The 25,164-nt window shown below is 41.6% G+C and overlaps 1 protein-coding gene across 2 annotated transcripts in view; it reads left to right on the top strand.

The window, feature by feature from the left end:
- Positions 1-25,164, top strand: part of FGD3 (FYVE, RhoGEF and PH domain containing 3) — a 348,985-nt gene that overhangs the window by 92,257 nt on the left and 231,564 nt on the right. The window contains exon 1 of one of the 2 annotated variants that reach the window (XM_089681847.1): positions 6,286-6,646. The exons of the other annotated variant lie outside the window; for it this stretch is intronic. Within the exon in view, the coding sequence (XP_089537973.1) occupies positions 6,640-6,646 (7 nt within the window). The 5' untranslated portion in view covers positions 6,286-6,639. Of the gene's footprint in view, positions 1-6,285; positions 6,647-25,164 lie in introns of those variants that run through there. 2 annotated transcript variants of the gene reach the window in all.

Below are 25,164 nucleotides of genomic sequence, written 5' to 3'. Positions count from 1 at the left end.
GTGGTTGGGTTTTGCCAACTATGCCATATTGTGGGTGGGGCCTACCATGCCTGTGCACTAGGGATACGTTTGCTAGAGGTGTGTTCACCATTGCCTAGGACGAGGTGGGAACTGCGGTCATGTGAACAGTCTAACATTAAGACCGTCTCCCTACTTAGAGATGAGCTAGCACTGCACGTAGACTGAAGCTGAATTCCTGATAGTGTCGTCCCATAGCTCTACATACAGTCACTTCTATTTATTGCATCTGAAGTGGCGGGCTGAACCACACCATTTCCACCAGCCAGTGTACTTCTGTTACCTCACTCCCAGTAACAGAATGGGATCCCACTGGACACAGCGTGGATCTCATGCATGTCCTCTGTTAACTCTTCCCATACGGTACGGTTAGGGTTGAGGACCTCTGTAACGCTGCCCTGCTCCTGGTTTCTTTGGGAGACAGGCCCCTAGGGGTCTTAAATGTACACTTAATTACCATTAGCAACGTCATTACGTTTCCTTAGTGTACTGACTTGATACTGTAGATTCTTCATACCCCTCTAATGCTATTATAGGCCCAGGTTCTTTTATGTATGTCAGCTCCATTATGTACACCTTTAAATAACTTCAGACCAGGCTCAAGGACAAAGTTTATCAGTCTTTACTGATCAACGTAGGTGCAAACATGATAAAGTGCAATGATTGCGTCAAAGCACTTTAACTGTTAGATGGCCAGGCATACCTATAGGTGACAGTTCATTATTACGGAGTTCATTGTTGGTGGCATGGTCCATGGATGGTGGCATCCTGGGGCTCTCGGTATAGAAAGAAGACAGGTTGGTTTCTCCTAGTCCTGGAATCTAACAGCGGTGGTACAACAGCACATCGGAATGCTCAGGGACCTTGGAGGGCTCTCTGCTGGCCGCTGGACCTCAGCCTTTCCCCAATTTATACCACAGATGGGCCGGCTGAAGCCCAAAAAGCCTGTACATCGGTGAGTTTAACCCTCTCCTAATCCAGCCTGGGCCAGTACCTGACCTATTAAGCAGTTTCAACCTGCTTACATACAGATCAGGAGCTATGATTTTAGTCTATGTACTGGATGTGTGCTTTGGGTCAGGGACTCGGGAAACATCAAAGCCAGGCAGAGCTGGACAAAAAGACAGATGGCAGCCTTCATGTTCCTTCTGGCAGCCTTCATGTAAAAGCAGTCTTTACGTTTCCTATAATCAGGAAGATTATCTGTAGAGAAAATTTGTTACAGACCTTCCAGGGTAAGAGAAATAGATCTGAGTGTTTTCAGTTGCAGCTTCTCCAAATAATGGGCACATCTCTAAACTATGCCAAGTGTTAGAAATATATAGCCCTACAGAACAGACAATGAACAGTCCATATGTGTTTTTCTGCTTCACTGCAACAAAGAAACAGGAAACTTTATGCAGAGAAAATACATAGAGTATTTCATAGATGTAGCTACAAACACTGCCTTCTACTGGTTGAAGAATATATCTCTACTGAATACTGATGTAGCTGTTGCACAAAATACATGGACACTGTATTCCAGCACTAAGAAGGCATTACTGCTAACATTGAAATTTAATTTACTTTTTCTCCTCTGATTTTTGAGACAAGAAATAATAACCCAATACAAATATTAAAAATAATTTAATCTAAACTACAACCCAATAAATAAACCAGGTATAGATCTAATCACTAAGAAGAACATTCAACAGGGAAATGAATAGCTGAAAGAAATGATTTTTAAAATGGCACATTACCACTACAGCATAAACTAAACAGACATTTTTATTACTGGACATTGTTTGTGTGGCTCTTTCAGTATTAGCTCCAGGACATGTAGACAATTTTCTTTGAAGTGTATCTAAGCCCATAAACTATAATTTAATGTATTGCAGTTTATAAGCTTCACTTCTAACTGTCAATGTGGTTTCTGTTTGTACAGAATCGCACTTACAATATTGTAATGTGCATCCTAAAATGGACCAGAGAATTCAAAACACTGGCATGGCAATCAAACAAAAATTTCTATTTTGAAATTTGACATGACCATAATAGTATTATTGAATGCTTTGAAAAATGACTTTTCCCACTGTACCATTGGCCTCAGTTTTATGAAAAGTCGATGCGGTGATGCTTATGGAACGTATTCACTATACGTTACTGGATAGGATGCATTTTGTCCATTTGACAAAAAATGGGATGTTTGGAAAACTCATAGACATTTACTGTCTGACCAATGAATATTCATGATTTAATTGATGGTGTCTTTCTGTTGGTGGCCTTATTGCTCTGCCTACCTTGCTCATGTACTTAACTTTTATGTTCTACATAACTGTACCTTATTGGAATGAACACTACAGATGTGCATTTTTTTGTTGTATGTTATACCGCTGTTAATCTGTTTTTGCAGCCTATTTCTTATTTTGCAGCTTATTTCTACTTTAGAAATAAAAACATTTGTAAACAAAAGAAGAAAAAAAAAGAAAAACAACTTTTCTGAATTGCTGTGCATAGGTTTGACTGAATTCTGCTGGTGCACGGCCTGTGTTGGATGCAGTGACTGCATTAGTTTACTTTTTTTCAGACTCTTCTGCCAGAACATAGTCTCTTTTGCTAAACAAAATCTCTACCTGCTAGCAATTTTTTTGGAAGGTACTTCACTTCCACTTTATCTCATTTAAACTGACTAGAGCTGCCATCTGAGGCCCATAGGAGGGGCTCCTGATCATGAGCATTGTGATTGGGTGCACAGCGCTTGTGTCAAGGGGAGCCCATCCTACTGGCTCCTGACCATTGATAGTTGAACATGAGATACAGTCAGGTCTATAAATATTGGGACATCGACACAATTCTAACATTTTTGGCTCTATACACCACCACAATGGATTTGAAATGAAACAAACAAGATGTGCTTTAACTGCAGACTGTCAGCTTTAATTTGAGGGTATTTACATCCAAATCAGGTAAACGGTGTAGGAATTACAACAGTTTGCATAAGTGCCTCCCACTTGTTAAGGGACCAAAAGTAATGGGACAAAATAATAATCATAAATCAAACTTTCACTTTTTAATACTTGGTTGCAAATCCTTTGCAGTCAATTACAGCCTGAAGTCTGGAACGTATAGACATCACCAGACGCTGGGTTTCATCCCTGGTGATGCTCTGCCAGGCCTCTACTGCAACTGTCTTCAGTTCCTGCTTGTTCTTGGGGCATTTTCCCTTCAGTTTTGTCTTCAGCAAGTGAAATGCATGCTCAATCGGATTCAGGTCAGGTGATTGACTTGGCCATTGCATAACATTCCACTTCTTTCCCTTAAAAAAACTCTTTGGTTGCTTTTGCAGTCTGCTTTGGGTCATTGTCAATCTGCACTGTGAAGCGGCGTCCAATGAGTTCTGAAGCATTTGGCTGAATATGAGCAGATAATATTGCCCGAAACACTTCAGAATTCATCCTGCTGCTTTTGTCAGCAGTCACATCATCAATAAATACAAGATAACCAGTTCCATTGGCAGCCATACATGCCCACGCCATGACACTACCACCACCATGCTTCACTGATGAGGTGGTATGCTTAGGATCATGAGCAGTTCCTTTCCTTCTCCATACTCTTCTCTTCCCATCACTCTGGTACAAGTTGATGTTGGTCTCATCTGTCCATAGGATGTTGTTCCAGAACTGTGAAGGCTTTTTTAGATGTCGTTTGGCAAACTTTAATCTGGCCTTCCTGTTTTTGAGGCTCACCAATGGTTTACAGCTTGTGGTGAACCCTCTGTATTCACTCTGGTGAAGTCTTCTCTTGATTGTTGACATTGACACACATACACCTACCTCCTGGAGAGTGTTCTTGGTCTGGCCAACTGTTGTGAAGGGTGTTTTCTTCAACAGGGAAAGAATTCTTCGGTCATCCACCACAGTTGTTTTCCGTGGTCTTCCGGGTCTTTTGGTGTTGCTGAGCTCACCGGTGCGTTCCATCTTTTTAAGAATGTTCCAAACAGTTGTTTTGGCCACGCCTAATGTTTCTCTCCGATGGGTTTGTTTTGTTTTTTCAGCCTAATGATGGCTTGCTTCACTGATAGTGACTGCTCTTTGGATCTCATCTTGAGAGTTGACAGCAACAGATTCCAAATGCAAATAGCACACTTGAAATGAACTCTGGACCTTTTATCTGCTCATTGTAATTGGGATAATGAGGGAATAACACACACCTGGCCATGGAACAGCTGAGAAGCCAATTGTCCCATTACGTTCGGTCCCTTAACAAGTGGGAGGCACATATGCAAACTGTTGTAATTCCTACACCGTTCACCTGATTTGGATGTAAATACCCTCAAATTAAAGCTGACAGTCTGCAGTTAAAGCACATCTTGTTCGTTTCATTTCAAATCCATTGTGGTGGTGTATAGAGCCAAAAATGTTAGAATTGTGTCGATGTCCCAATATTTATGGACTTGACTATATCTGTGACAGATCGGTCACAATTTTGGGGATGCCAATGGTGCACGCCCCAGAACAAGACAACAATGCATGTATGCAGCAGCTAGGTGTTCGAGTAGGGCTAAACTTAGCTTTTCTTCAAAGGTCTTCGTCCCTCACCAGTGTCAGCATCTTCTTCTGGATGCTGGTTTTCAGTCGTTTTCATTGGCTGGTTAGGGATGATGTCACTCTTGCACATGTACAGGAGTCGGTCATCCCATCACACAGGGACTGTGCACATGCACAGCGCAGTTTACATGTTGAGGAAGACAGCAAGCAGGCAGGTGTATTTTATTGCAGAAGAGACATTGCATGGTTTTCTGCAATAGAGAACCTACCTGCTTACAGTTTGTGACAGCGGAACTTTAGTTCCACTTTAAGGCCCTACTGCATGTATGAGTACTGTTGACATAAAGGGGTTAATATTGTATTTGTTTTCATTTTAATAGTTGTTAATTGTAGCACATGAAATGTAACTCTTAAAGCAGAACTAAGGTGCACAGATACTCTCCTCAATACTAGCAAAGTGACCACTAGTTACTATAATCTATCCAAGTGTACCTTCAAAAAAAATTGTGGTAGGCAGGCAAGTAAGTTAGTTTTGTTGCAGAAGAGACCTGGCATGTCTGTCTGCTTGCAATTGTTTTTTCAGACATGAAATATGAACAAAGCATTACCCTCTATAGTGTGTACTTGTCTCAATTAAGAGCACTAAGTGTAATTTCTGTGTGCTGCTTCGTTCCTCTGCTATCTGCATGAATCACTTTTGAGAAGTTTTCCTGACACCAAGAGAAAAAATGGTGACAGGGGAGGAACCTCCATCAGATTGACAGCCTCAGCTCTGTTCCTGGGTTCTGTCTGGAGGGTGTCTCTCTTCTCTCCAATCAGCTTTCAGAGCTCTCCTCACTGAGCTCTGAAGTGTGTAACCAGCTCTCCACCCCCTTTTTTCTCTGTTCCAGGGTGCTGTCTGGAGGTTGTCTCTTCTTTCTAATCAGCTTTTAGAGCTCTTCTCACTGAGCTCTGTAGTGTGTAACCAGCTCTCAACCCGCTTTTTTCTCTGTTCCAGGGTGCTGTCTGTAGGGTGTCTCTCTTCTCTCCAGTCAGCTTTTAGAGCTCTCCTCACTGAGCTCTGTAGTGTGTAACCAGCTCTCCACCCCTTTTTTTTCTCTGTTCCAGGGTGCTGTCTGTAGGGTGTCTCTCTTCTCTCCAATCAGCTTTTAGAGCTCTCCTCACTGAGCTCTGAAGTGTGCGATCAGCTCTCCACCCCCTTTTTTTCTGAACTCTCAAACAAGCTTATACATTCATCACTTTGAATGGATGTAGAAAGGAGAAGACTGCAGATAGACAGGTACAACTTATGTAGGAGGCTTTGTTTGATCTCTGTGTATCACCTGAGGCCAGTCACTTCACTGGGTGTATGTAAGGGTTTATAACCACTTTAAATGTAGACATAGTTCCACTTTAATATAAATTACAGTTCCAAACACATCAATGAAATACGTCAATGAAAGGTAAAACCTAAAAGATGGTGATTCCCTTGACAGAGCAATGATTGACAGCTCTATTCAATCCTCTTGTCTTTAGCATTAGAGAGGATCTCTCTTGGGACCAGTGGAAGAGACACTGGTCCTTTGAATTGTGGACCAATACGGAATCTTCCCACTGTGCCCAAACAATGCGTGATGACAACGCCCTGATGGACATATGTTTATAAATAAGCAAGGAGCTTCCTTTAAATCTGTCTGGAGCTGAAAGGGGACAAGAAATCAGGACATTGAGTAAAGTTCTCTTGGCTGCAGAATCCCAAGCAGTGCTCTTGCAGATCCTCTGTGTTCACTGGGTGCTTTTGTCATCTCCTACCCCCTCCTCCTTTCCCTCCCCTCTGCACATTTATTTCCATGGCAACAATTCCAAGGCATTCTGCAGGCTGCAAACTACTTTCTCCACGCAAGCTGGCATTGTCAGGGCTCAGTGCGTCCGCACAGCTCGGAATGAATTAAGGGGAAGGAGATGGCTAGTTACCGGAGGGGCCCAAGGACCGGGAGAGGGCAAACAACCTTCAAATGACCTCCTCATCTTGTACTGGTCCAAAGTGAGAATTTCAGATTGATCCCGGAATAGAAGGTTTGGATGGAACGTTTCAGAATCGGGCAAATGGTGCTGCATGACTGGTAAGCATGCCGGGCTGCTTTCTGATACCATTTCTGATGGCTTCTAGGTTTTTCCAAGGAGTCTGATGATGTCTATCTTGCATCCGTAATGGTCTGCGAATTGATCTGCATCCTCTGAGCTTCGGTTACATATGTCCTTGAGGATGTCTCCGGCACTTATGACCTGCATCACGTTGGATCCAGGCTGGCCATGACACGCACAGCTGATTTTCTGTTTCTTCTGTGCGCTTGATTGGGTTTATTCCGCAGTGCAAAGACTGCAAAGCGTAGTAACCCATAGCAACCTATCTGAGTTCAGTTCATGCAACTTGTACCTCTGAAAGAATAATGCTGATTGGTTTCTATGGGTTACTGCGCAAATAGTCAGAATGCATTTAATGCTGATGTAAAGTCGCACGTTTGTGTTTCCTTAAATAACCTTTTTTTAAGCAATTAAAACCTGAGAAATGTATAAATTTGCAAATTTGTTCTTTACCGTATTGGAAATTAGGAAGCATGCAATCCATTTTATAACATTGTCTCATCTTTAAATATAGCAGGCAGAGCAGCAAATGGGGAAAAAAATGAATTTACTATCTTGAATCCTTACACCTGGCTTTGTGCAAACACATTTTACAACCCCTTTTTAGATGGCTAGGTAGCCATAGACAGCACGTGGGAATGGACAGAATTTGAACATTTTTCCTATGGCTGCAATAGATACTGTATTGGCAGAATGCAACGACATCGGTAATTACAACAATTTACACATTGTCACCTTGACTAGTTTGTCAGAAAATGGAAAATTTCTTATACAATTTTAATCATGCTGAAAGTTAAATGATTAACGGCGATAGATTATGGTGCTTAGAGTACACTGCTTAATACAATCTGCATCCCAGATCTCCTGCCATTCCCGGGTTTAATAGCAGCCTAGACTGCAAATCCTTGAGATTTATGTTTGGGTTATCAGAGCCGTCCTGTTGATTGGTGGGAAATGTGAATCCAATTCACTTCCCTGTATATATTCATTTTGACAAGCACGCTGTCAGCACTGTTGCCTTGACAACTGGTGGTCCTATGTGATGGCGCGCGAGATAATAGTGATGATTCAGGGGTCTTCAGATGTTGCTCATCGTTTCAGGATCCAGAGGCGGCTCAGGCTCTTAGGATCATTGCTGCAAGCTCAGGAGAGACGCACGTTCCATTCAGCCAGCTGTACTGATGCTGCTTGTACAGCCATTATTGCTGAGTTCAGTCTAAACTAGGCCATTCAGAGAGGTTTAATTGTCTGGAAGGGACTCCGCTCTGCTGAGATTTGACAAGTAAGGGCTTAAATATTCATTATTATGCTTATAATAATGTACTGTAGTAGTTGCTGCTGTTGTGTGTGTGTTTGTGTGTGTGGGGGGGGGGGGCTTCTCATGTTGAAATTTGTACTTAGAGTAGCTGTTTAATTGAGTCAGCATTTTCATTTCAAATGTGCTGCTCGGGTTGTAAAATGTACTGCTCCTCCACAAAGTTTTGGGCCTGTTGCAGAAAATAACACTGGTTCATGTGAAGACTAGCCATTGCACACAATGCAATTTAATGCAGGAACAAATGGCAGCACTTTGAGACAACAATAAAGTGATTGTTAACCCTCATCTTGTAAAACAACCGATTCAGTTTAAAACAGAAATGAAAGGCAAAACATTTGTGTATAGATACAAAAAACATTATAAATACTTTTTTTTTCTTTTTTGTATAAGTGATTTAATTCCCTCTGTTCTCAGCTGCATAAGAGCTGGGGGAGGAGAAACAGCAGAACACTAATCTTCCCAGTGAAAGGCTGGGGGGCGTGTCAGCAGAAGTCTGATCATTGAAGAACATACTGAGTTCCCAGCACAGCTACAGAATTGACCATGCTGTGCTTTCATGCTTAGTGTGGTCAGTTTTACATAAGAAAGCAGAGGGACTGGCAGGAACACCAGGGATTTCACACAAAGGAAACAATACAAAGAGAACAGGATATTTTCTGATACAGGTACATGGTACAGCAGGCACATATCAGGAAAATGAAATGCTGGATTTACATATTCTGTATTTTGTTGGGCAAGGACACACACATCTACCAAGAGCAGGGCACCCTGAAAATGTTTTCATGACCTTGTATGGAATGAATCACCAATATCATATTAAAACATAAAAAAAAACAATGGCACCTGCTCTGATCTGTTTGAAACTAGGAAAAAAGGGAAAGGTGCAGGGCAATGTACAAAACCATACAGTATGTAATGCAAGGGCCTGCTTGACTGGAAAGAAATGGAACGGATTGTTTAGGTATGTCCTTGTATTACATTGTTTTGGTAAATCTAAAGATTGTATGGAGATTGTACAATCTTGTTGTGTAGTGTATGGCCAACTTTGTTGCCTACATTTATTATTTATTTATTAAAGGTACTTCTATAGCTCAGCGCTTCACATATATATTGTACATTTACATCAGTCCCTAACCTTCAAGGGGCGTACAATCTAAGGTCCATAACTTACAGTCACACATACACATACTAGGAACAGTTTAGACAGGATCCAAGTAACCTACCAGCATGTCTTTAGAGTGTGGGAGGAAAACTGATTACCCGGAGGAAACCCACGCAGACACAGGGAGAGCATACAAACTCCAGGCAAGTGGTGCCGTGGTTGGGATTCGAACCGACAACCCTACTGCCAGAAGGAAGTGCTAACCATTTAGCCACTGTACACCTGCAAACCCATATGGAAAGCACACCACAAAGTCAAGGGACCTGTAATAAGTATGGTCCCAAACGTTAAACTATTTAAATGTACTAAAATATCACATAAACTTCAGCTCCTGGATTGCTGGTATTTACTTGTTCCTACACTGTAGCAATAGTTACCATTGAATCCTTCACCTATAGATGTCTTTGCCTTATGCAGCATGGAATGTTTTGTCAATATTCACATTATCAGCTATATAAACACCGACATGACTGCAAATATAGATTCTCTTGCTGGAAAGTGATTTGTATCTCATCTCAAATACTTCTGTAGCCAGTTTTTAAAGTCATTTTTTTTTCTCTTTTAAAATAGTGGCCCCGAACATCCTCTTCTGGGGTCCCCCACTGGCGCTCTTGGCTCCTCCAATTCCTGTTGTGGAACACAATATCTCTAGCCGTGCTGTCTGCGTCTATAGACACAGGCAGTGAGTTTGACCCTGCCCCTCACTCCCTCATCACAGGATTTGACTGGCCACTCCAGCTCTTGGCAAGCTTGTGAGAGCGGGGAGAAGAGGAGACAGCTGCTACAGATGGGCACAGCCCTGGATTGAGATCGGGCTCATGTAAGTATAAGAAGGGTGAGGGGGCGATACACGTACTGAACCAATTTTTACCTTATTGCAGGGAATGCATTAAGGTAAAAAGTGTTTAGGCTTTACAGCCACTTTAAGTGCCCCTTCACATTTGTCAGACATTGTGGGAAACCCGCGTTCCATGCGCTTTTCCTGCACTGCGTTCCAAGCACACTGAGGGTGCAAGCTGCTGTGGGTATCTATAAATGACACCCTAGACACAGATCACAAACACAGTGCATTTGCCTGCATTGGATCACATTATACTGCAGTACCATGCAATCCAGTTGCAGTGTGTTTTTAAAAGTAGTGCATGCACTACTTTTGGTGCGATCAAGTGCAATTTCAGCCCATTCGAATGAATGGGCTGAAAATCGCATTGCACTTCACATTCCTGTGTGATTCTGATGTGAGCCTTCACTAAAGTTCAGCTTTTGTAAAAGAAAAAAAATAATAAATGCACATCAATGTGCAAGTAAAAAAGAATGTGTATTTATTATTTTTTTACTTTGCAGCCTTTAAAGCATTGCACCCGTAATCAGCAGATTGTGGGTGCAATGCCAGGCTCCTGCAGACTTTCTGTACAGTTGTCTGCCCCTACTTCCTAGTTACTGAAGTGCAGGACGTGTCAATGAAATACGTGCTCTCCAGTGCCCTCGCAGTTCATTGAGAACTACAAGCTGTAACATGCAGTACGTTACAAAAGGGGAAATTATACTTTATTTAAAAAAAGGAAAGGCCATGTGCACATAACCTGCTCTTGTGTACGTTTCCTTTTTTGTACGTTTTTCCTTTAGGAAAACTAAAACTGGTTTTGGGCCCATTTTTATTTTTTAAAGTCTTTTATCTTTTTATAACCACTTGATATCTGTTTATTTCATGTGGATACAACATTTGTTTTACAAATACCAATCAGTACATGATAAAGGATTCCCAAAGCACTACAGATGAGCTCGAGAGACAGCTCAGCAGACACTTCTTGTTTAAGCCACCCTTGTCTCATTGGGACCTCTTACCTAAAGTGTTACTCAACCCAGGACCTTGCATTGACTATATCTGGTCTTCCACAATACACAGAACATAGAAAGAAAGGCAATTATTCTATTAAGATATACACTTTTCTCATCAGCAGTTAGAGCAGTCTTGTGACTTCTAACAGTGTCCAACCAAGCACTGGTTAAAGCTTGTAGGAGGAGTTTTCATTTTGCTCTAAGAGGATGCAGAACCCCTGACCTCTGTCTGGACAGTGCTGATTGTCCCTGTGCTGATCAAATGCACTCTTCCAAAAAAAAACCTCTCTGGCAATACACAACAAAATGAGCTTGTGCAGAGTGACTCCACATGATATGTTTTATCAGGAGATAAGTGGGGGACAGTGGAAGAAGGGGAGGATCAGAGAAGACAGGATCAAACCGTGTTTTTACACAATGCAGAGGATTAGTCCCTTAGGTTCCACAGTATAACAAGCATGCTTTACTGCATATACAGACTGATTTTACTGTTGTGGGTTTAGTAAGACTTTAAAGCTGAACTCCAGGATCTAACTATCTTTGCAATTACTGATCCTCTCCCTAAGTTCTCTTGAATTGCTGACACAGTTTAAATGATAGTGCCTTACCTTTCTTGTAATCCAAAGGTATCAGCCCAAGTGACGTCATATCTTCTTAGGAAAGTGGTCGCTCCTGGTGCCAGGAGGAAGACTTTCTGTCATGCTGTACAACATCTGAGCAGGAAAAGAGGACTACATTTACCATGATGCAAAGAGAAATGCAGGAGATGAGTCAGCATGTGCAGAGAACTGGAGGGGGAGCCGAGGGTGTAGTTGGAGCTGAGGGCTGTATCTGCTATCCTCAGTGAGGGACTCAGACCAGGAGTCTCAGACTCCCAAGTCCATCCACTACTTCCAGCAGGGACGTGATTATGTCTCTGCTCCCTGTAAAGAACTACAGCAGGGCAGAGACAAGACTGATGGCCACGGGATAGAGAGCATAGTGGCCACCAGTCTAAGGCTGGCCATACACTATACAATTTTCTGTCCAATTTCCCAATTTCCTTTAGATTTACCTTCACTATGTAGTGCAAGGGCCTGCCTAATTGGATACAATTGAAAGTGTCTTTTAGGTTTGACCTCTTTATTATATGGTTTTTGGTAAATATAAAGCAAAATTCTCAAGAAAATTGTATAATGTATGGTCAGCCTTACAAAACAGATGGGGTTCAAGCTATGATTCCATAATGCACGCTGGATTTCTCAAAGGTTACACAGTGGAGAGAGAAACCAACAGCACACTGCTCTAGGCTATGCCGACACCAATACTTCCAGCTAATAAATGTTCTGTGCGGAGTTCAGCTTTAAGCCTCTAATAAGAAATTAGAAATGCTACGTCTGTAAACACTGGACTTATTTCAGCACAGTGCAAAATTTAAATAGCTCAATGTGTGAGAAGGAGACTTGAGCTCCAGCATAAGAATGCTTCTCCTTGCAACCCAGGTAGGGAAGGGGGGCTTTTCTGGAGTTTCCCGCATTGATCAGCCCAGTTAAAACTTGGTTTCCCTTATGGGAAGCAGAGAGCGAGAAAATAGAGCAGTGTTTGATTCGGGAAGTACACTCCCAGTTACCCTGTGAGAAGATTGCTGCATTCCTGCTGCAGTGAATTATACAGAACGCAGGCTAAAGTAAACCGAGTGAGGCTTCTGACTTACAGCTTCAGTTTTTAGTGTCATCTTTTTTGGTTTTACGTATTGCCTAGAATAGATCTTTGGCTTGCTTACTGTAACTCTGTGGTAGGCTATCAAAACTTAATATCTTGGTGATCTCTGAAATTGCTAGGTCAACAATTTGTGTCTACCAAAGCTAGTTTTTCTTTCTATAAGTTTGAGATTTTTAAGATTCAGAGCAACAGGTAATGATTGGCAACACCTGTAACTCTTAAACCTGTCCAGTGTTTTGTCTTATTAGTGACCCCAGGTTCACATCTGTGCGGGTGGTGCCACTGCAGATCCGCACGAAAATCCGTGCAGCTGCACCACCCGCACAGAGAAATGCGGACCTTCGGGTGGGTGCCATTAGTTCTAATGGCATGCTGTCCGTACTGGGAACCGAGGTTCCTGTGCGGGCTGCGTTTCCCAAAGAAGTGCAGGGACTTCTTCCCTGCGTGGCACGGGAGTCCATTCAAATGAATAGGCTCTTGTGCCCGTGCAAAACGCGGCCCGCATGGCCGCATATATGTGACCCGGGGGTAAGAGATTTTCTTAATATACTAGAAATTCTCTTGGTAATGGGTGCATTACCAACATCTTACAACTATTGTCGGCTCAGAGACTACGTAATGAAATCCCCCCCCTCCCCAGCAGCCACCATTGGTATACATAGTGGTAATTGCCATATAATGAAGACAGCTGATGCATATTAGAAGCACAAACGCTGCAAGGAAATCCCCTGGCTAGTGCAGAAATTGATATGTTGGTCTCTTTAGAAGCTATTCTAGTGTAAGTGGAATTGTTTTTGGAGGAAGGAGAGGTACATTGTAAGAGGACTGGGCTAGAGAAAAAAAAAATAAATGTAGTTACAGTGTGTGTGTGTATGGTGTGTATATAAATGTGTGTGTGTATATATTTGTGTATGTATGTATATATATGATCTGTATGTATATGTATGTGTGTGTGTGTGTATATATATATATATATATATATATACCTCCTCCCTTGGCCACCTGATACATTCTCATGGCTTCAACTACTATCTCTATGCCGATGACACGCAAATCTATCTCTCTACCCCTCGCCTCACCCCTTCAGTCTCCGCCCAAATCACTAGCATACTGAACGACATATTGGATTGGATGTCACTCCACTTCCTCAAACTGAACCTTTCCAAAACCGAGCTCCTAGTTTTCCCCCCAGCCCGCGCCCCCCCCTGACTTCTCCATCATGACCAACAATGCCACCATCAGTCCCACCCCGCAAGCCAGAGTGCTAGGTGTCATCCTAGACTCCAATCTGTCTTTCCAGCCCCAGGTCCAATTGCTGACAAACTCATGTAGACTCCACCTCCTCAACATCTCCAAAATACATCCGTTCCTAACCCCGGAAACTACTAAGCAACTCATTCACTCCCTTATCATATCATGACTTGACTACTGTAACTCCCGCCTCAACGGCCTACCCCAACACAGGCTATCCCCGCTTCAGTCTATCCTGAATACTGCGGCCAGACTCATCCACCTTACTAACCACTCCGTATCCGCCACCCCTCTCTGCCAATCCCTCCACTGGCTTCCGATTGCCCAACGGATAAAATTCAAAATGCTAACACTGATGTACAAAGCTGTTCATAACACTGCCCCAAACTACATCACCGACCTGATATCTTTATACCACCCAAAACGTACTCTCCGCTCCTCACAAGACCTCCTACTCTCTAGTTCCCTGGTCTCTTCCTTCCATGCCCGTCTCCAGGACTTCTCCAGGGCTTCCCCCATCCTCTAGAATTCACTACCCCAATCCATCAGACTATCGCCTACTCTCCTCTCCTTTAGGCGCACCCTGAAAACCCACCTCTTCAGGGAAGCCTACCCCGCCCTCAGCTAATTGCCGATCTCCTCCACTCTTCCTACCACTCCATTCCCCACAGCTATTCCTCCTGTACCACTATCCCCTCCCTCCTAGATTGTAAGCTCCAAGGAGCAGGGCCCTCAAACCCCTCGTGTATCTCATCACATTGTATTGTTATTGTACTGTCTCGTGTATTGTCTCCCATTGTAATGTACAGCGCTCAGCAAACTGTATATATAAATACTGTATAATAACTGTATAATTATATATATGTGTGTGTATATGTATATATATATGTGTGTGTATATATATATATATATATATATATATATATATATATATATAATTCACTCCCTTATAATATATATATATATAATGTATGTGTGTACACACACTTTGAGTATCCTGTCCTTCTTTTTTTTTATTTTTTATTTTTTTTTAACAATAAAAAGTTGCCAGTTCTTAAAAAAAAAAAAAAAAAAAAAGTTACACTGCAATTTGTTAGAAAATGTATGCAGAACCATAGGGAGAAATAGGGGATGAAACATGCAAATGTTTTATTATTACTTAGCCTTTCCTTCTCTAAATCTGGAGAGAGTGATGGACTTTCTACAGCTTGAAGTCTACCAGGTATGTTTTATGTCATCTTGCTGTAGGATTGACCCTTGACCAAGTTGGTGCTGATGCTGGCTGAAAAGTCATGTATTGTTTGTATTGTTTGTTTAGATTTCTATTTGTGCATCAAAGTAGTAGGTCAGGCTTACCTGTGCCCTTTCACTGTAAATCCTAGGTGAAATCCCCCAGAGTGTAACAGGAGCGTTATACAAGAGTTCTATAAGCATATATTCCATGACTCCCAACGAGCCAGACCAGAATAGCTAGTTATTCAAAAGCACATTCTGTATTGTGTGGGTGTTTGTTCTAGATTAAAATCTTACTCATGTTGAGATTTATTCTGTGCAGAGGTAATTTAAAATAATTTCCAAGAAAAATGGAAGTTCCCTGTTTGTTCGGGCTTCCTACCTCCAATACTTGTTTTTTAATCAAGAGTGAGACCCACTTCTTGCTGTTGCCTACATTACATAGCAGACTTGAGTTTGGCCAGCTAAGTACAAGGATTTTCGTAAATAACCATTGAAATTTGTGGTTATGCAGTAATGCAATATTTTACCAGCTGATATAACTGCAAAATCTGTAATGCCTTTTCTGTTTTGAGAACATTTGAGAGGTACATAAGGATGACACTCTCATGTCGGCAAACTCTATTGCAGCTATCCGCCAGTTAGCTCTTTCTGCATTAAAGACATGAAACTGAGAGGTTGGTTTGTTTCTACTGGCAATTTTGATCTTTTGTATAGTGCAATTGCATTACATAGTGCTCTATGGAGAACAATAACCTTTGAAATTCAACTCCAGTATAAATGTTTTTTTTTGTTTTGGAAGGAACAGGAATGATAAGTTGTCTATAAACCTATTAGGGAAATTTGTCTTTATCCCCTGCCCTATTGACACCTTCTGGTACCAGTATGCACAAGGTGTAATGCAATCAACAGTAAAGATAAATCTGCTCAAAAGGGATACAGTTTAAAAAATCAGGAGATCTAAACTTTTTTTACCTTCAACACAAACATGCAAAGTGTGGATTGTTTGGATTTGGGAGGTAAACCAGAGCATCCAAAGAAAAGCCGCATGTTGGTGTATGGGCAGTAGGTGGGAATGCAACTTGGAATCTTGCATTACAAGGTGTAAGTCTTAAAATGTTAGCTACCCTTGTTGCTCACTTTGGCTGCTGTAGCAAACTTGCTCATCAGAGTTGGACGCGGAGTTCCTTTTTTTTATTTAGAGTATTCCTCAATCCTTCATTCCCTACCCCCTCCCTTCCTGAGATGCACAGTGACTGATGGTGTGGGTCAACCCAGGTTAAGGCATCCTTAGTCCGGTGCCAGGCAGTCTGCGAAAGTGTAGCCTTCCTCACCTAAAGTCATGATAAGGCCAGCGTGACCCCAGAACTTGCGTAGGCTCACCCATCATAAAACAGATAAGTCAGTTTCTCCCCGGAATTGAAAGAGATTGTAACCTCATAAAACCTAACAGTTAAAGATGACAATGAAATGAACATTCCTCAAGTCAGGTTTTTTCCCCTATGTTTCACGTCATGGATTATGACAGATGTTGGTTCTAATTCAGAGTTCTCCCGGCTGACCCCTCCCAAAACAGCGTAGTGGCCAGTATTCAGAGCCCCCCCCTTGACGTATTATTGTTGGTCACGGTCATGCGATTGTCGCATGTTGGTGGCGGCGATCGTGACAGCTGCTCAGCAAGATTTCAGACAAATGTCTCCCTAAGAATGAAAGGTGGGGAGATGTCTGCCCTCAAATGAGTCTCAGCTGGACTGGGACATACCTTGTGCTTGGCCAGCCCATAGTACTTTTGTCTTTCCACTTCTCCAGTTTAAGCTTGAAAATCTCTGAGCAATGACAACCTTCTCCAAATACCAGAGGCGCATCATTGACATCTGGCTAGGTCAGAAACAACCCCATTGTCTATCCTCAAAAAGGGGAATCTCTTGTTATTTATGGCCAAATTATACCACTCTGTTGTGACTAGGACCTAAATGTATCTGACGGCAGTTCCAATTTTACCAGGACTATCCTTATATAGGTGTCATTTTATGTGACATGTTCAGTTATGGTCAAGGCATGACAAGTCCGATAAATTGGAGTAGGATTGATGTGTTTCATGAGAGCTTTTCATAAAAGTTCCTATATTTCCTGTTGTAGCTTAAAAAATGTAATGTGACACATTAAGGAACACAAATAGCTGGGAATAGATTCTCGGGTTAAGAATTAGGTCAATGGAACGTTTAAAAGATCTGTGATGGATTTACTGCAGCAGACTTGGCTCAGCATGGACTAGATTACATTCTCCAGATATCTCCTAATATATAAACAAACTGGAGCTCAAAATTACAGTAGTAGGATAATGCAGTCATTTTAAGCTTTGTTGTTTTATGTAACATGCTGAAAGTTCAATTAACTGAACTGATGCTGAAGTCTAAAGAACCAACATTTGTGAGTTGGGAAAGGATGTTGTAGGAACAGAAAACGTACTAAATTCAAGATCCAATAAAAGACATTACATGTTAGCCCTCATAGGCCATAGGATAGCATTCAAACATATACTTATGAAATTTGAAAGGTATAATGTGAGAAATATAGCACTGTGACCCACAATAAATGCTTAAGGGTCCCCGCTCAGGCTAGTAAGGTCCCATAAGTTGGATGCCGATGACTAGTGAGGGTGCAGGCTGAGCGAAGGTCCGTCCAGACCCAAAGCATGCTGCCAAAATATGAAGAGATATCAAGGACTCCGCATACCTTGCCTGGCCTGAGTGGTTAGCAGATAAAAGCAGCCTCAGCTCGATTCATTGAGGCCATGTCCCCAGAGCTTTAGCAGTTTTGAAATGGAACTTGGGTTATGTTATGGACAATGTGTTAGAATTCCCAAATAAATATGATGGAAATTGATCACAAGAGTTTTTGTGAGCACATATACACCCTTTAAACATGCAGAGAATGTGGCATAGAATGCATGAAGGTAAAAAACCTTGAGCCTTTAGAACCACTTTAAGATAACCATTGCCCATTCTGGAACTAATGATTAGCCTGTTATATATTCTGGCCTTTAGATACGTCAAACTTCTCTAAACAGCTATACTTCCAGCTCTCCACTGTGAGAATTAAAGGTCAATTGAACTAAAGCATATAATTTGTTATACGTGGTTCTGTGCACAAGATAAAACTATGCAGGTGCATGCAGCAATTTAAGCATTTTCTGTGGAAACAATGTAATGCATGTGATATAAAATAACCTAAGTACAGGACTGGTCAAGAAGATTTGGAGTTCAGCTTCATGTAAACTAAAAGCCTGATTACAGAGATTAGATAGTGGTTGGGAGTGCATAAACATGGTCATCCCTAAAAGATAGTGGTTTCTTTCACAAGTGTGTAGGTCCATTCAGTGGTGCACTTGTGTTGCTGTTCTCTTTGGAGAACAACAGCCATCAGCCAGCATAAACCATCCTGATCACAGAACTAGAGCATGGTCAGATATTCCTGCACCACTAGGTCTAACATTCCAATGAGTCTTTCACTCTGCCCTGCTGATAAATTCCCATCTTTGGAGAGATGAGGGGGAAGGAAGGAGCTGGAAGTAGTGGAGAAGCTTTCGGTGTTCGCTTTACAGCCAGTGCCACCATCAGGGGGGACAGCCCATACACACGTAGGGGGCCCAGGCGCCGAGGCCTCAGGAGCCCATGGCCAGAGCCCCCTCAGGCTGCTTTGGCTGCTGTGTGGGGCAAAGTGCTCCTACAACTTTTCAGCTCCTCCTGTAGTAGCCTGGCCAATGCAGCAGGAAATTAGGATGGGGGGGGGTGTGAGCAGAGAGGAGACTCTGGGCACCACGATCTGTAGCAACTGAAAAGAAAAAAAAACTTTCCCTATTCAAACGGACTATTTCTTCACTTTCGGGTGCAGGTATAGTAATCTCCTATGCCAGACAAGTACATCACAATCCAGTCCTGTCCAGCAGATTGATATAGAAGAGGCCATGACTTTAATGTACTTGTCTGGCACGGGAGATTTCTACACCTGCACCCAAATGTGAAGAAATAGTCTACTTTCTGCCTAAACTATACCCACACATGGTACAAAAGTCTGGGGGGGGTAATTTTGTTCTGCAAAGTAACGTGTGGCAGCTTTGTTGTCTGGCAATAGTGAAAGCATGTCCATGTCGCTATTCACATTCTGCAGCCTGGGAGAACAATGTTCATGTTGTCCCAGGTTCAAGTCAAGGCTCCTCCTGGAGGATTCCTCTGACTGACTGGGATGGTTGTGTGTGCAGGAAGGGGGGTCTTCCATCTGGAAGGCGTGGAGGTGCCCACTAGAAGGGCCTGGCTGTGTGTGTGTAATCTGTCATCTTTTATTAACAATTACTATATGGGAATGTCTCTTTGATGGATATTTGGGGATGTCTCTACTGGACTGGGCTGTCTCTTTGCTGGTGTGGGCTGTCTCTTTGCTTAATATACTGTATGTGGATGTCTCTTTGCTGGATTGGTCAAATAAAGATTGTAGAAATTTGCCCACTACCACTATGATACAGATATCTATGAACTATACTGCCAATGTATCACTACATGTGTCAAAAAAAGATTGTAGAAACGTGCGCGCTACCACTATGGTACAGATATCTACAAACTATGCTGCAAACACTATATGAATCCCTACATAAATCAGTGTAATAATTAGTGCATTAATGTGGCACCTAGTCCTATTTTAGTATATGCAATATGTATGTGTCAAACAAAATTGCATGTATAAACATATCAGTGTACCAAATCCTTAGTGCTAAAACCAATATAATGCAATCATTGAACTTATATTAATATTCTTTGTGCAACCAAAACCCCAGAGCTGTAAATCACATAAAAAGGTTGTATCCAAACCCATGTGATAAAAAAAAGTGCAATTTAACCCCATAAATCACTCATAAAACAACAGTTCAACAGTTCCAGTATTGCTTACATACCGGTCTTTCCCTTGTTCATGATACTCGGTGATCACCAGGTGCTGGCGGGGAATCACCAGCTGCGAACCAGTGAGTGACTGTATTTCTGCTATAGGGCGGCGGGAAAGCGGTTAAGTGCAAATAATATACGCGTCTATAGCCTTGTTTACACACGTATACATGTGTATATTGCAACATTGGCAATGAAGAAGAATTTTACTTGTGTATACACATACGCGCGTTTACACTTCTTTAAGTGTGCTTAAGCAAGGTATTTTTGGAACATTGTACTCAGAATCTTTCTGTCAACAAGATCCTGAGTAAAAATGTTCCACAAAAACCTTGCGTAAACTTTCAGCATTCAGCTTTCACATGGTGAGGTCCTGCTAAGAGAGATCACAAGAGCTTCCAAAGGTTTAACTTCTCTGATAAGTTTGTTCTCTTTTCCTTACAGAATATGGAACAGTAACTTAAGTAAACAAACCAGGGAAAAAAGTCTAAAAATCCCACCACGTGACACCATGTACCGTTTGCCAATAGGGAAAATTGGTCACATACGATTTTTTTAAACCATTTCCATAGTGGCACCAATGTGTATTTGCAGTTTTGTTAAATTTGTACCATAATTCTGATCATAATTACAATTGATTGCATTAAAACCTTCCATCAGTAATTTTTTTGCACATGCTCTAAATCAGTGGTGGGCAACTTTCTTGATATGGTGGGGCTGAAGTATGGCCCTCAACATCACCAAAGGTCTGCATAATAAATTCAGTGAATATTCAGTGTCAGAGAAAACAGATATAACAGGATATAGCCAAAGACTATGGGCATGATACAAAAGATGGTCAGATACTATGGGCATGGTACAGATGATGATCAGAGACTGTGGATATGGTACAGAAGATGGTCATAGTCTGCAGACTTGATACACAAGATGGTCAGAGTCTGCAGACTTGATACACAAGATGGTCAGAGACTGCAGACGGGATACAAGAGATGGTCAGAGACTGCGGACAGGACACAAGAGATGGTCATAGACTGTGGACATGCTGCAGGAGAGTGTCAGAGACTGTGAACATGCAATAGTAGTTGTTGGAGACTGGGGAAATGCTCCATGAGACTACTGCAGGTTGGACACCAGGGCTCTAAAAAGATTGGGTAAAATATTGACTATGCATTACATGCTACAACTACAATGAAAATGAACAAACGTTTATTAAATGTTTCTTCTTTGGAGTTATTAGATTAATTGATTGATTGGATTAAAACCTGTTCATTAGAGCCCATAGACCTGAGTTTCAAAAAGAGGATGCACAACATACATTCTGGAGACCCACAGAATGCTCCCCAACTGCTGGAGTTGAAAGGCTAAGTACAGCTTTTAGAGCGTGTTTCACCCATAATTAGGGTAATGGATATAGAAAAGAATCACCCCCTTTTAAAATAATCACATTTTGTTGCTTTGCAGCCTGAAATGAAGACAAATGCAGTTTTAGTTTTATCCAGCTGTATTCAGTCAGTGCAACTTATAATAACCAAGTGAAAGATATATCGCCAACATGTCGGAAAAAAAATTCAAAAACAGAATCAGTGAGTTGGAAAAAGGATCACCCCCTCCTAAAAATGCCTTGTAAACTCAATCCGTTGTAGCTAATCACCTTCTGAATGGCACACAAACCATTTGACTTTCAACTGTGATCAGCTGTGGTCATTTTGATTAGCTCAGCATGAAAGTGCTTTCCTGGAGCATTTCAGTCACTTGTAGTGCAACTGAAGCAATCAACTATGGGTGGCAAGGCACTGTCAAGAGATCTCTGGGATAAAGTTGTAGACAGGCACAAGTCAGGAGATGGATAAAAAAAAAAAATCAAAGGCTTTATCAATGCCTACAAGCACAATCTGTTATTAAGAAGTGGAAGGTATTTGGTACAACACAGACCCTCCCTGGATCAGGACATCACTCCAAACTGGATGAAGGAGCCAGGACGAAACAGGTCACATAGGCTACCAAGAGCCCTACAGCAACTCTGAAGCAGTTTCATGAATTTGATACAGAGTGGTCATTGTGTGCATGTGACAACACTATCACAAATTCTCCACAAATGTAGCTTGTATGGGAGGGTTGCAAGAAAAAAAGCCAAGAAAGGCCACATGCAATCACGACTGAGCTTTGCCAAAACGCAGCTTAAAGAATCTGAGGCCACATGGAAAAAGGTGTTATGGTCAGATGAGACTAAAATTTAATTATTTGGCCTCAACACTAAACGATATGTCTGGTGGAAATCCAATACAGCTCACCATCCAAATAACACCATTCCTACAGTAAAGCATGGAGGTGGTGATATCCTGTTATGGGGTGTTTCTCTGCAGTAGGGACTGGAGCACTTGTCAGGATAGAAGGAAAAATGGATGGAGCAAAATACCATAACATTCTTGAGGAAAATCTGCTGCCCTCTGCAGAAATTAGTCAATGGGAAGAAGGTTTACCTTCCAACATGACAATGACCCAAAGCACACAGCAAAAATGAACACACAGTGGTTGAAGGAGAAAAAGGTGAATGTCATTGCATGGCCTAGTCAGAGCCCAGACTTAAACACTGTTGAAAATCTGTGGAATGACTGCAGTCCACAAATGGTCATCATCAAATTTAACTGAATTTAGGCAGGTCTGCAAAAAAGAGTGGGTAAATATTGCAAAGTCTAGATGTGCAAAGTTAGTAGAGACATATCATAGAGTAAAGGCTGTAATTTAAAGCTAAAGATGGTTCAACAAAATACTGATATAGGGGAGTAATCTTTTTTTCAACTCGGTAATTCTGATTTTGAATGGATGTTATAAGTTGCACTGTGTAAGTACAGATGGATAAAACAAAAACAGTGTCTGTCTTCATTTCAGGCTGCAAAGCAACAAAATGTGGTTATTTTGAAGGGGGTGATTCTTTTCTACTGTAATACCCCCCCCCCCCCATTCCTTTCCTGAATCATAAAATGCTTCTTTGGCAACAACTTGTAATCGTTAGAACTAAGCATGGCTCCACTTGAAGTGCCATGCCATCCATTCACTTAGTTGCATACCCCATCTACTACCGCAGCAGGGGAACTGTGCAGAGCTGCATCAGCAAGACCTAATCCCTTTCTAACCCAACAAGTGCCTGTGCATTGCTTCCACGGTGCACTGATTGCAGGGCCCAAGCTATGCAAGCTTCATTACAAAAAATTAGTACTTGCAGATTGATCGTGAGATCAGTGTTGCTGCATTTACTATTTTTTTGGGGAAAAGTGGACTTACCACTTTATCAAATGTATGAGAGAGTAACAGAGCCATTTGCACATGCAGAAGTTAAGAAAACGAAAAAAAAAGTGTTGGGTGGATTTTAGATGAGTTCTTACATAAAAGAGATATACCTGCAAATAACATGCATTCCCAGTAATAGAATTTGCAGTGTTCCTTGGAGACTGTGATTCAATGGTACCGCTTGTAGTTACTTTTATATTGAAAGTGGCGGATTGTTCCCTACTGTGCATGTTTATACAACAAAAAGGTAACATGCAATTTTAGTTCTGTTCGGGTGCATTGGCAGCCCCTTCATTTTGAATTGACTGTCATAATGCAGCACAAGTTAATGCCCTACAAAGAAGGAAATTGGTCCTCAATGACTGGGGCTCATGAAGTTTAGGAAACCCACTTGCCTTCCCATCTGGATGAATTTTGAATGGTTACAATACTATGTTTATTTTCCCCAGGAATTTGAAACGCATAAGAGGATAGCCATGATCAGTTTAACCTATAAATGGCTTACAGCATTTGTATTGTAACAAACCCCAGTTGAAAGAATGTTCGTCTTATTAAATCTTTGCAGTGTGGAATTAAATCAGGATCCCAAAATAATTTAGGTTGTGTGCAGCAAGGCTGTAAATCTCTGATAACGATGGGGTTTATTGAGGAGCAAAGTATTTTTAATCCTGAGTCAACACTGTGTTCTTGTGTACTGGGAATCTCAGGATCTTCAGAAGCTGGCTGTCTCAAATAAATTGCAGAGATTTGTTCTCTGACATAGTCATAGTGTTTTTGTTTTAGTGTATTTTCAATGAATAACTAGAGGGTGAACCATCAAGTATGTGTATGTATGTATATGTGTATGTGTATATATATATATATATATACACACACACAGAGTGGAGAAAATAATTATTTGATCCCCTGCAGATTTTGTAAGTTTGCCCACTTACAAAGAAATGAAGGGTCTATAATTTTTGTCATGGGTGTATTATAAATGATAGAGACAGAATATCAATTAAAAATCCAGAATAAACATGATACTAATTTTATAAACTGAGTTGCAGTTCAGTGAGTAAAATAAGTATTTGATCCCTAAACAAAACATGACTTCGTACTTGGTGGAGAAACCCTTGTTGGCAAGCACAGAGGTAAGACATTTCTTGTAGTTGGTTACCAGGTTTGCACATATCTCAAGAGGGATTTTGGTCCACTCTTCTTTACAAATTGTCTCTAAATGCTTAAGGTTTCTTGGCTGTCGCTTGGCAACTCAAAGTTTCAGCTCCCCTCCATAAATTTTTAATAGGATTAAGGTCTGGAGACTGGCTAGGCCACTCCATGACCTTAATGTGCTTCCTCTTTAGCCACTCCTTTGTTGCTTTGGTGGTATGTTGTGGGTCATTGTCATGCTGGAAGACCCATCCACGACCCATCTTCAGTGTTCTGGCTGAAGGAAGTTGGTTCTCATTCAAGATTTTATAATACATAGCCCCATCCATTGGTCTCTCAATGCGGCAAAGTCAACCTGTACCTTTAGCAGAGAAACAGCCCCAAAGCATAATGTTTCCACCTCTGTGCTTGACTGTAGGGTTATAGTCAGCATTTTTCTTCCTCCAAACACGGCGAGTTGAGTTATTGCCAAAGAGCTCCATTTTGGTCTCATCTGACCGTAGCACTTTCTCCTAATCCTTCTCTGAGTCATTTAGATGATCATTAGTAAACTTCAGATGGGCCTGTATATGTGCCTTCTTGAGGACAGGGACCTTGTGTGTGCTGCAGGATTTC

Source organism: Staurois parvus, unplaced genomic scaffold (genome assembly GCF_062004578.1).
Source record: "Staurois parvus isolate SC_StPar_1 unplaced genomic scaffold, SC_StPar_1.0 ptg000282l, whole genome shotgun sequence".
NCBI lineage: Eukaryota > Metazoa > Chordata > Amphibia > Anura > Ranidae > Staurois > Staurois parvus.
This window is presented reverse-complemented; position numbering and strand designations above follow the sequence as displayed.